Source organism: Schistocerca gregaria, chromosome 4 (assembly GCF_023897955.1).
Source record: "Schistocerca gregaria isolate iqSchGreg1 chromosome 4, iqSchGreg1.2, whole genome shotgun sequence".
In the NCBI taxonomy this organism is placed as follows: domain Eukaryota; kingdom Metazoa; phylum Arthropoda; class Insecta; order Orthoptera; family Acrididae; genus Schistocerca; species Schistocerca gregaria.
Genome location: NC_064923.1, coordinates 412,507,951 through 412,520,521, shown reverse-complemented (window position 1 = coordinate 412,520,521; position 12,571 = coordinate 412,507,951). Strand labels below are relative to the sequence as shown.

The following is a 12,571-nucleotide window of genomic DNA, read 5'->3' as shown; positions in this document are numbered from 1 at the left end:
AAGGTTAGCATTTGGTGTGACAAGTCGTGGGGCAAACCTCAACCTTTTGTTCCTGAAGAGCTGCGGAAGATAACCTTCGGTAACATTCATGGGCTGGCGCACCCCAATATGAACAGCACTGTGAAACTGCCAACAGATCATTTTGTGTGGCCAAGCATTAAGAAAGATTGCTGTAGGTGGACAAAAACATGCATGGTATGCCAAAAATGCAACGTTGGATGACATGTGAACACACCTGTAGAAGAGTTTCCACCATATACGGAGCAGTTCGCACATGTTCAGCTAGACATCGTAGGTCTGCTGCCCCCCTCAGAGGGATACCATTATTTATTTACTGCTGTAGACTGGTGCATGTTATGGGTGATAGCAGTGCCATTGCCTGAAATAATGGCGAGAGTTTTTGGCGACTCGGATTGCTCATTTTGGTTTGCTCCCTACATGTGACCACAACCAAGGCCACAAATTTCAATTGCCCTTATTTTTAGAGCTGGAAGAGTTGTGTGGATTCCAGCACCACCACATGACAGCCTACCACCCTCAAAGTATGGCATTGTCAAGTGTTGGCACAGGACCTTGAAGGCTGCATTGTTGTGCTATGCTGAAAGATGGACCTCAGCCTTATCAGTGGTTTTGTTCAGACTACAGACAACTTGTGAACCAGATTTAAGAGTTCCCACCCACGACAGAGTTGGTTATATGGAAAAGCCCTACCCCTGCCAGCAGAAGTTTTTGCTGCACCATTGGAAACAATGGTGAGAGACATGCCCTATGTTCCGCAGGAAGTATAAGAACGCATTTCCAAACTACATCCAGCATTGGGTTCCTGGCACAGAGGGGGCACCCAGTTTGTACACATAGGCCTGGGGTACTGCTCCCAAGTGTGGTTATGGACTGATGCAATCTGACTGCCCTTACAACCGTCTTACTCTGTGCCATGCAGTTATCAGCAAGAAGGTAGAGTTTTATGGAAAGTAGGAAACTGTCTCCAAAGATTATAGTAAACCTGTCCACAAGCTGTTGCCTGAAGGAGAGCCAGGACAACAGTGACAGAGATGGCCCCTGTACTACAGGAGGAAGAGACAATGCGGGTAGGGAGCCCACTACCATCATCGACTCTAGCAGCCTTGGAGAAGGAGCCACAGATACTTCTGAGACATTCTAAAACTGGCAGACACATAGTGGGAGGGGGCTGTGTGGGAATCACCATCACAAGATTGAGCACACAGTGTACACTGTTGTTTATTCGTTGTTATATTTGTGTTTCTGTGTTTTTCAAAAACTTTGCTACTTGTATGAAATTGGTTCAGTATTTTTTGAATAAAGTTATAGCTTTCCTGAAACAGTATTTGTCAATATTAATTACAAGGATACTGTGAAGCACTATCCACCTATACATGAATGAGATTAATTTTAGTACTGAAATATTACTGAAAGAAATTATTAAGTAATGTTCCAGAACCAAGCCATGACAGTGACAGAATTAATAAAGTGAAAGGTACTTGACAGTTTAGTCCATAGTTTACAATTATACTACTCACCGTTCTAAGCTCACTTACTTGTAGTATGTTCACAGCCATGCATGGCTGTGAACATACTGCTAGATGATACCAGACAACACACTACCTGCTATTATATCATTCCCCTCTAAATTTTTTCAGGAGGAAGTCTTTGGTTGACAGAGTCAGTAATTTCAGTGATTTACGGAGATAAAAAAAAAAAATCACTGGTTCAAATATCTCGTGTGACTAATAATACTGAATCTCATTCAATACCATAACTTAAACAAAGTTGGCAGCTGAAAAATTGTTGTGATCTGAAGCCAAGGGCAGTTTTTGTGACAACTAGCCTTTAGTGCTTAAAAGGTTGTGATTTAAATATCCCAGGGAAACATTACAACTGGCACTGGTTATCTTAGCAAGATGTTGCAATGTGCAAAACAAGCTGAAAACTAAAATCTTAACTATGGTTAAGATTCTAAGGTAGAGTTTGTGTCTAATGCTCTGCTGTTCTGTTCTGGGATGACATTAATGATGTAACTGTGGGATTTAGACACATTTAAACAGCAGTTTCGTGATATTATGTCCAGAGGGGCAAACAGAACTATCAGTTGATGGATATAGAGGGTAGAGAGCATAATAACTATTGCAGACACCTCAAGCAATTAGGAAAAACATATTTGCTTAAGAAACAAAGAAAGATACTGTTGCAAAGAATAAAATAGGATTTCTGTTGTTGAGAAAGAGAAGGCTAGTGTTCATTTTCATGTAATTCAGCTGGTACTACTACAGGTGATTTTATTACATTGGTTTTAGATTAGCTCACTGTAATAGATGACACATGTAACATATGTATGTTTGAATGATTTCTCAAAGGATACGAACACTGTTAAAATTATTTGTCGTGGTAACTTACATGTAAAGTTGAGTGATCCACAGAGGAAGCCGCATCCTGGAGTCTGCAAGAAGTCTGAACATGCACCTCCAAATGGTGTTGACACAGATGGTTCCAACTCGAAAGACGTTGATCTCATTCTCACACCACATATAAAAGGGTTAGGTCTGTAAACAAAATAAAAACAAAAATATGTCTAAATATAAAAAGCAGCAGCTGCAGTACACACACACACCATGTGCACATGTACAACCACACACAAAAACAATGTTCTTCCTAAAAATTATCAAAAACTTGATACATTATCTTAAAGTAACTATCTAATGAGACACATTACTTCATCTGTAAATGTTGTAACACACAACACTTTCCCCTGCATTTCAGAGAGCACAGATTCTTTGTCACTTGAAACTTATGTTTTCCCTACTGACACTGAATGTTTCCTCCCTTCTGAAATATTATCCACAGATGTAGAATTATGTTATTAGTAACATTAAGCTCCCAGTACACTTGTGGCCAGCCTCAAATGTACCATTGGGCTAGCCATGTATAATGTCATCCAAACATGTTCACTTTTCCATCTTACTTCTGTTGAGAGTGCCATCCTGCTTCCCTGTGAATCACATGTTCATAACATGTAGTCAGAAGCAGTACGCCAGAGGCTTTTGGCCACATGGACCATGAAAGTCACATGTTTCCATGCTGTACAGCACAGTTTAACCCACACAGTTTTGCCTTGATTTCATAGGCTTTTGGGGACCTTAAAGGATACTGTACTTTATAGATATATTCACTAATGTTACTCCATAAGCCTACTGTTTGAGTCATACATGCTACTCTCTAATACCTGTTTTTGTTCCATAAGTAACAGAACAAATACGAACAACTGACAGAATATGAAGGAAGAAGTTAGATACAAGTTTCTGTTACGCTACCTGTTAACAACACAGTCCTTAGAGGAGCACAAGATAAGATTGGGGAAGGATGGGAGAGGACATTGGGCATGCCGTTTCAAAAGAAACAACCTGGCACTTGCCGTGAGCAATTTTAGGAAATCATGGAAAACCTAGATCTAGATCGTCTGAAAGAGTTTCGAATTGCCATCCTCCCAAAAATGATTCCAGTGTCTTACCACTATGCCACCTTACTCAGTGGCAGCAGTAGCATTAAGTCAATAACAGCAAGCCATTTCATAATTAATTATCACTGATACAATTCTACATGCTTTCTGTCTCAACTGAAGATGACATTTTAGCAAGTTTTGCAGCTGTATTTGTAGGTGACAACACACTGGTCTACTTGTAAAAAGTGGCTGCTGCAGCATGCAACTTTTGATAGTTGTGCTTCATTTAACTTTTAATTTTATTTTTGGTTTTTCTTATCTTCATTTTTTTCTTTGGTATTTATGTGGGTGTTATCTGTTTATGCTACTGATATTGGTTATCATAACTGGATGATGCAATGCACAAAGTACACTGAAAGTTAAAATCAAACAATGGGTTGGAGTTTAAGGTATGGCTTATGTGCCCAGTACTGTTGTGTGCTGAAAGATCATCAGTGAGCAGACAGTGGGATTTAGAGTTTCGCAGAAGGATTAGTAGGGAGCACCCAGTTCCAATAATGAACCATAGAAATAAAGAAAAACATCACTTAAGTTAGTGGCATTTCCTACCCTCAGCAGCTATTCTGGGTTCACATTCAGGGCTGTGTGTTCTCCAGGACATGTGAGTAGCACACAGAAAACTCAGAATTGAATTCAAGCCCCACCACAGGTTTCTTTTTTCTTTTTCTTTTAAAAAGATTTCTCAGTAATTCATATAGCTCAAGACTCAAATGCATTTTAAAATTTTTGTATCTATCATCCTTGTTTCAGCTGCTTTTAAGGCCAATTCTTGATAGTAGCTTGTTGCACTTTCAGGAAGAATAATTGAGAGCATAGAAGCAACCTCAGGGGTATTAGAATTGTTCTTTTAATATTAACTCATTAGAATGTAGACCAATCATACAGCTCAAGGTTCAACATCCAATATACTAAAAACTGAACTTTATAATGGTGTTTTACTGCCAGATTTTGGATGGATAAACAGAAATAGTGTCATTTGATGGTTGAGTGGAAATTTAGGTCCCATCCATCTTGAATATGTGTCCAGTGTCTTAATTTCTGTGCTGCCCTATTTATGATGAGTAGGAAAGAGGTACAATCTGCAAATGCAAACAATAAGAAAGAGAATATGACAAGGATGTGTGGAAGAAATTATGAAGGGATGATGAGGGATGAGGAGGAGCAAGAAGAGGGATAATATAAAATAGAATGAAAGTGGTGAAAAAGCTGTAAGATGTGGGATAAAGCAAAATAATTAAGGAAACAACAATAAAAAGCCAGAAAAAGAAAGGTGGTGCAGTATGCAAGGAGGAACAGTGTAAAAGAGTGGTTGTAGAACTGAAGACTAAGAGTTTGGTTTAATTTAAGACTAGATGGATGACGAGCCAATTATGAGCAGTCAATGTGGGTTCAGATCTGCAGTGTTTGGAATATTACCTTTGAGATCCAGTTGAGCTGCATGGTGCAACAAGTGCTTAAAATATTTGTTGTTGTTTTGGTCTCCAGTCTGATGACTGGTTTGATACACTTCTTCATCATCTTTGGAAATAATTGGCATATAAACTTATACTACTCTGATGGGTGTTGACTTTTTGTCTATCTTGGCTGTGATAATGAGTTCCTTATGCTGTCCAGATTAGATGGGTAGATCACATAACTAAAGAGGATGTGTTGAATAGGATTGGGGAGAAGAGAGGTTTGTGGCACAACTTGAATAGAAGAAGGGATCAGTTGGTAGGACATGTTCTGAGGCATCAAGGGATCACCAATTTAGTATTGGAGGGCAGCGTGGAGGGTAAAAATCGTAGAGGGAGACCAAGAGATGAATACAGTAAGCAGATTCAGAAGGATGTAGGTTGCAGTGGGTACTGGGAGATGAAGAGGCTTGCACAGGATAGAGTAGCATGGAGAGCTGCATCAAACCAGTCTCAGGACTGAAGACGACAACAACATGCTGTCCATTATAATTAACTGACATTTCTACTTTCTCAATAATTATTAGGCCACCTCCTGCATCAGACAGATTTGTTTTTGTGTTCATAATGCTGTACTGGCCAGAAATCCTATTCTTTCTGCCACTGCTCTCGCTAAATCTCGCTATATCTAACTACAAACTATCCATTTCCATTTTTAAGTTCACTAACCTACCTATCAAAGTAAGAGCTCTAAAATATCACACTAAAAACAGCAGAATGACTGTTTTGTTGTTCCCCATGACGAAATCCTTCTGAGTAGTCCTCAGCCACATATCTGAATGGTGAACTATTTTCCCTCCAGAGTATTTTATCCAAGACAATTTCATCATCATTAAGCCATACAGTAGGGCTACACACCTTTGGGAAAAATAACGGCTGTAGTTTCCCCTTGCTTTTAATTGTTCACAGAACTGTTACATCAAGGCCCTGGTGGCTAATTCTGCAAGGCCACATGAGTCAGTCACCCAGACTGTTGCCTCTGCAACAACTGAAAAGGCTGCTGTATCTCTTCCAGAGCCACAGGTTAGTCTGGCCCGTGCACAGATAATCCTGTATTGTTGTATGCCAACTACATATTCAGCAACATTATGGTAGATTTTTGTATGAGAAGGTTCTTTCTTATTGACAGTTTCGTGAGAGTAATGAAGTTTAGAGTTTAACATTCTATCAACATTGATGTCATTATAGACAGAACAGTAATGCTTAGTTTGAGAAGAACAAGCAAGGAAACAGGCAGTGGCTCATTTAAAGAGAGTCACCTTGGTGATAGTCTTCTTAGGTTTGTAGCTGGAATTTAAGTCAAGAGGAAATAACATTTCAAGAGTCGAGCTTACTGTCATTTGCAGGTGAGACACTGCTGTTGCTAAGTCTCATAAACTGATATTTACAGGGCAGCAGAGACTCATTGGTGTGTGACTCAAGCGCTGTGACAGCTTCCCCCAGTGAAAAAGAAACAAGCAGTGTGGTGGTGGTGAAAACAAACAAGAATGAGGTGGCACTGTTGTAATGAATCATCAACTTACAGCAGTGATTTCTTGTTTTAGTTTAGTCATAGAACCATCTTGCTTGGTTGAGTATCTGTGATTCCTGGAGAGTAGGAAAGAAGAATGGAGTGAAGAGGAGTATTGTGGGTCAAATCTACTGATACTGGACATTGGCTTTGATGTGTACCATAATGAATATGTGATGTGTGACTTCAAACATGTGCAACAATGATAGAAAAGAACATCCCCAATATTTATTTTACTTCTACTCTGAAATGAAAACTGTTACACTGTGAACATCTTGATGTGATGCTAAGAAACAGATACTCCAGTATTTCCATGAGAGCTCATTTTTAGCTCAGAAGAAAGGCATTCCTACAGTTGGAGAATGGTGTGAATATGTGATGGTTGTTGGTTGTGTCTCACATAACTGGAAGTTTTCAGGTACAGACTGCAACAAAGCATGCCCAGAGGAAACGCATATGCAGCAAATTGCCATCTTCTGGACTTTGAGTGAGGTAGGACCATTGGCATGAGGACATGGGAGTATGGCAATGACAGGCTGCACAGACTGTTGCCTGTAATCAGATGACTGCAGAAATAATGGCAATAAATGGACTCTGGCCGTAAGTGTGGCAGGAAGAGTAAAAATGGGTCCTTCCAGAAGTCATACAAACTCCATCCAGACAGGCTTTGAAGACCCAATGAAACTGACTAAGCATCATGTCGTGCCCAGTCCATAGGCATGACTGGATGTGGATATGGAGGGGCATGTGATCAGAACACTACTGTCCCGTCCATTGTCAGTTTTTGTGAGCAGAGCTGCTGTTTCTCTATCGGGTAGATCCTCAGTCAGCCCCACAAGGGCTGTGTACACCCCACTTGCCAACAATGCTCAGCAGACCCAGACCATCACCCATCCAAGTGTTAGCCATGCCTGACAGCACTTAACTTTGGTGAGCTGATGGGAACTGACCAAAAGACATAATCCATAAGAATGTTGAGGGATTGTGTAACTGGTTTGATGACTAGATAGATGACAAAACCTGAAATCCATGCAGAAGTTACAGATACAGTGTCAGCACAAACCAATGAGAACAGATTACTGGTAGCTAAGTGGAAATATCAAGTTAGCAGGCATAATTTACTGCTGACACTACACCACAGACAGCAGAGAGCTGCATGTTGTAGAGCCGTAATCATCTGTGATACTGAGAGGCATTCAGTGGTGTTCATCAATGGGTTGTTTTTGTTGGTCAGCTCAATTCCAATGTGTCTGAAAATGATATGGTGAATAATGACAGAAAACAGTGAGTGTTGAGATTGTTCTGGGGGGATTTTGAGTATGATGGTAGGACTGATTTGACACCTATGTAAGGGAGGCTGCATTTTTGCCAGTATGTGGCCAGAGTGTTAAAATGTGATATCATATCCTTCGTGACCAGGATACCAAGTAGTATATCTCAGCAGGATAATGTAAAACCTCTGCTTCTTCCCCAGCGTGGTTCACACAACAAGCACATTGAGGGAACTGTCACCAAGGCAGTAGTTATAGGTGGAGACTCTTATCTAGCATCCACTGACTGGGAAAATTGCATGTTTATCACAGGGGGCAGAATCAAAGATGTGTGTGAAGTTATTCTAGGAGCACTCTCAACATACAACCTTGAGCAATTGGTTAGGAAACCAACTCGAGATGGGAACATATTACATATCTTGGCTACAAACAGACCTGATCTTTTTGAGGAAGTTAATATAGAAGAAGGTATCAGCGGCCATAATGTCGGTGTGGCTTTTATCTCAGTGGAAGCTGCAAAAAAAAAAAAAACAAAGAAACAGTGTAGATTTTTCTTGTTTGGGAAACCAAATAAAAGTGTCGTTATTGAATATCTTCATAGTCAGCTCCAAGCATTCACTGTGGGACACAAAGATATTGAAATCTTTGGTCGAAATTTAAAGGTATTGTCCAGCATGTTCTAGAGGAGTAATTGCCTAGCAAAAGTATAGGTGAGGGAAAGGATCCACCTTGGTACAACAAACATATTACGAAGTTGCTGAGAAAGCAAAGAATTTTGCACAGTCATTTTAAACATAGTTGCTGCCCAACTGACAAACAGAAATTGTTGTTGTTGTGGTCTTCAGTCCTGAGACTGGTTTGATGCAGTTCTCCATGCTACTCTATCCTGTGCAAGCTTCTTCATCTCCCAGTACCTACTGCAGCCTACATCCTTCTGAATCTGTTTAGTTTATTCATCTCTTGGTCTCCCTCTATGATTTTTACCCTCCACACTGCCCTCTAATACTAAACTGGTGATCCCTTGATGCCTCAGAACATGTCCTACCAACTGATCCCTTCTTCTAGTTAAGTTGTGCCACAAACTTCTCTTCTCCCCAATCCTATTCAATACCTCCTCGTTAGTTACATGATATACCTATCTAATCTTCAGCATTCTTCTGTAGCACCACATTTCGAAAGCTTCTATTCTCTTCTTGTCCAAAATAGTTATCATCCATGTTTCACTTCCATACATGGCTACACTCCATACAAATACTTTCAGAAACGACTTCCTAACACTTAAATCTATACTCGATGTTGACAAATTTCTCTTCTTCAGAAACGCTTTCCTTGCCATTGCCAGTCTACATTTTATATCCTCTCTACTTCGACCATCATCAGTTATTTTGCTCTCCAAATAGTAAAACTCCTTTACTACCTTCAGTGTCTCATTTCCTAATCTAATTCCCTCAGCATCAACTGACTTAATTCGACTATATTCCATTATCCGCGTTTTGCTTTTGTTGATGTTCATGTTACAACCTCCTTTCATGACACTGTCCATTCCGTTCAACTGCTCTTCTAAGTCCTTTGCTGTCTCTGACAGAATTACAATGCCATCGGCGAACCTCAAAGTTTTTATTTCTTCTCCATGGATTTTAATACCTACTCCGAATTTTTCTTTTGTTTCCTTCGCTGCTTGCTCAATTTACAGATTGAATAACATCGGGGAGAGGCTACAACCCTGTTCACTCCCTTACCAACCACTGCTTCCCTTTCATGTCCCTCGACTCTTATAACTGCCATCTGGTTTCTGTACAAATTGTAAATAGTCTTTCGCTCCCTGTATTTTACTCTTGCCACCTTCAGAATTTGAAAGAGGGTATTCCAGTCAACATTGTCAAAAGCTTTCTCTAAGTCTACAAATGCTACAAACATAGATTTGCTTTTTCTTAATCTAGCTTCTAAGATAAGTCGTAGCGTCAGTATTGCCTCACGTGTTCCAACATTTCTACTGAATCCAAACTGATCTTCCCCGAGGTCAGCTTCTACCAGTTTTTCCATTCGTCTGTAGAGAATACGCATTAGTATTTTGCATCAGTGACTTATTAAACTGATTGTTCGGTAATTTTCACATCTGTCAGCACCTGTTTTCTTTGGGATCGGGGTTATTATATTCTTCTGAAGTCTGAGGGTATTTCGCCTGTCTCATACATCTTGCTCACCAGATGGTATAGTTTTGTCAGGACTGGCTCTCCCAAGGCCGTAAGTAGTTCTAATGGAATGTTGTCTACTCCCAGGGCCTTGTTTCGACTCAGGTCTCGCAGTGCTCTGTCAAACTCTTCACGCTCTCCCGGGGTATTCCAGTCAACATTGTCAAAAGCTTTCTCTAAGTCTACAAATGCTACAAACATAGATTTGCTTTTTCTTAATCTAGCTTCTAAGATAAGTCGTAGCGTCAGTATTGCCTCACGTGTTCCAACATTTCTACTGAATCCAAACTGATCTTCCCCGAGGTCAGCTTCTACCAGTTTTTCCATTCGTCTGTAGAGAATACGCATTAGTATTTTGCATCAGTGACTTATTAAACTGATTGTTCGGTAATTTTCACATCTGTCAGCACCTGTTTTCTTTGGGATCGGGGTTATTATATTCTTCTGAAGTCTGAGGGTATTTCGCCTGTCTCATACATCTTGCTCACCAGATGGTATAGTTTTGTCAGGACTGGCTCTCCCAAGGCCGTAAGTAGTTCTAATGGAATGTTGTCTACTCCCAGGGCCTTGTTTCGACTCAGGTCTCGCAGTGCTCTGTCAAACTCTTCACGCTCTCCCGGGGCCTTGTTTCGCCTCAGGTCTCTCACTGCTCTGTCAAACTCTTCACACAGTATCGTGTCTCCCATTTCATCTTCATCTACATCCTCTTCCATTTCCATAATATTGTTCTCAAGTACATTGCCCTTGTATAGGCTCTCTATATACTCCTTCCACCTTTCTGCTTTCCCTTCTTTGCTTAGAAATGGGTTTCCATCTGAGCTCTTGATATTCATGCAAGTGGGTCTCTTTTCTCCAAAGGTCTCTTTAATTTTCCTGTAGGCAGTATCTATCTTACCCCTAGTGAGATAACCCTCTACATCCTTACATTTGTCCTCTAGCCATCCCTCCTTAGCCATTTTGCACTTCCTATCGATCTTGTTTTTGAGATGTTTGTATTCCTTTTTGCCTGCTTCATTTACTGCATTTTTAAATTTTCTCCTTTCATCAACTAAATTCAGTATCTCTTCTGTTACCCAAGGATTGCTACTAGCCCTCATCTTTTTACTTACTTGATCCTCTGCTGCCTTCACTACTTCATCCCTCAAAGCTACCCATTCTTCTTCTACTGTATTTCTTTCCCACATTCCTGTCAATTGTTCCCTTATGCTCTCCCTGAAACTCAGTACAACCTCTGGTTTAGTCAGTTTATCCAGGTCCCATCTTCTTAAATTCCCCCCTTTTTGCACTTTCTTCAGTTTTAATCTACAGTTCATAACCAATAGATTGTGATCAGAGTCCACATCGGCCCTTGGAAATGTCTTACAATTTAAAACTTAGTTCCTAAATCTCTGTTTTACCATTATGTAATCTATCTGAAACCTGTCAGCATCTCCACCCTTCTTCCATGTATACAACCTTCTTTTATGATTCTTGAACCAAGTGTTAGCTATGATTAAGTTGTGCTCTGTGCAAAATTCTATCAGGCGGCTTCCTCTTTCATTTCTTAGCCCCAATCCATATTCACCTACTATGTTTCCTTCTCTTCCTTTTCCTGCTACCGAATTCCAGTCACACATGACTATTAAATTTCCGTCTCCCTTCACTATCTGAACAGAAATTACGCGAAATGAAAGCAGCTGTCAGAAGGACCATGAGAGAGTCTTTTAACGAATTTGAAAGCAGCATTTTATCTGCAGATTCTAATAATAACCCCAAAAATTTTTGGTTGTTCGTAAATTCTATGAATGCTACAAATAATTCAATACCTTCTCTTGCTGACAGTACAGGTAATGTAACTGACGATGATAAACAGAAGGCCGAAATTCTAAACCTAGCCTTCAAAAACTTGTTTATGGTAGAGGACTGCAGCACCATTCCCCCTTTCAATTATTGAACAAACAAAAGGATGGCTGACATAGTGTGTAAAACAGTTAAGATCCTTAGACGCCAGGAAGGCATCTGGCCCAGATGATATCCTCGTAAGATTTTATGTTGACTATGCTACAAATATAGCACCATTCTTATCCATCATCCATCAAAGATCATTGTAACTGTGGAAAAGTTACACGGGACTGGAAGAAGGCCCAGATCATAGCAATCTATAAAAAGGGTAGAAAATTGGATGCACATAATTACTGGCCAATTTCACTGACATCGATTTGTTGTAGAATCATGGAACATATTTAGTGTTCAGACATAATGACCTTTCTACACTCTGAGAAGCTCATCTACAGAAACCAGCATGGTTTTAGGAAACAGCACTCATGCGAGACACAGCTGGCCTTCTTTTGTGCATGATGTCAGAGTCTAGTGAAGAGGAATCTCTCGTAGCTGTAGATGTAGGAAATATGCAGCAGACCTCAGCAGTTTCGATGGATAGGACATTTGCGTCTAAGAGAAAGAAGAAGGCTCTGCTGTTAGGTAGTTCTCATGGTAGACGTATAGGCCAGCAGTTGCAGGAAGTTTTGGGGAGTGAGTACCAGGTCACCAGCATTGTGAAGCCTAATGCAGGATTGGCTCAGGTGACTGTTAACATAGGGGGATTATGTAGGGATTTTACTAAAGAGGATCAGGTAGTGATTGTGGGTGGG

General features: G+C 40.3%; 1 protein-coding gene across 1 annotated transcript in view; it reads right to left on the bottom strand.

Moving 5' to 3' along the window:
• The window catches only part of LOC126267754 (neuropilin-2-like), a 215,524-nt gene that overhangs the window by 10,884 nt on the left and 192,069 nt on the right, over positions 1-12,571 (bottom strand). Inside the window, exon 5 of the mRNA XM_049973058.1 lies at positions 2,413-2,558. Within this exon, the coding sequence (XP_049829015.1) occupies positions 2,413-2,558 (146 nt within the window). The remainder of the gene's footprint in view (positions 1-2,412; positions 2,559-12,571) is intronic.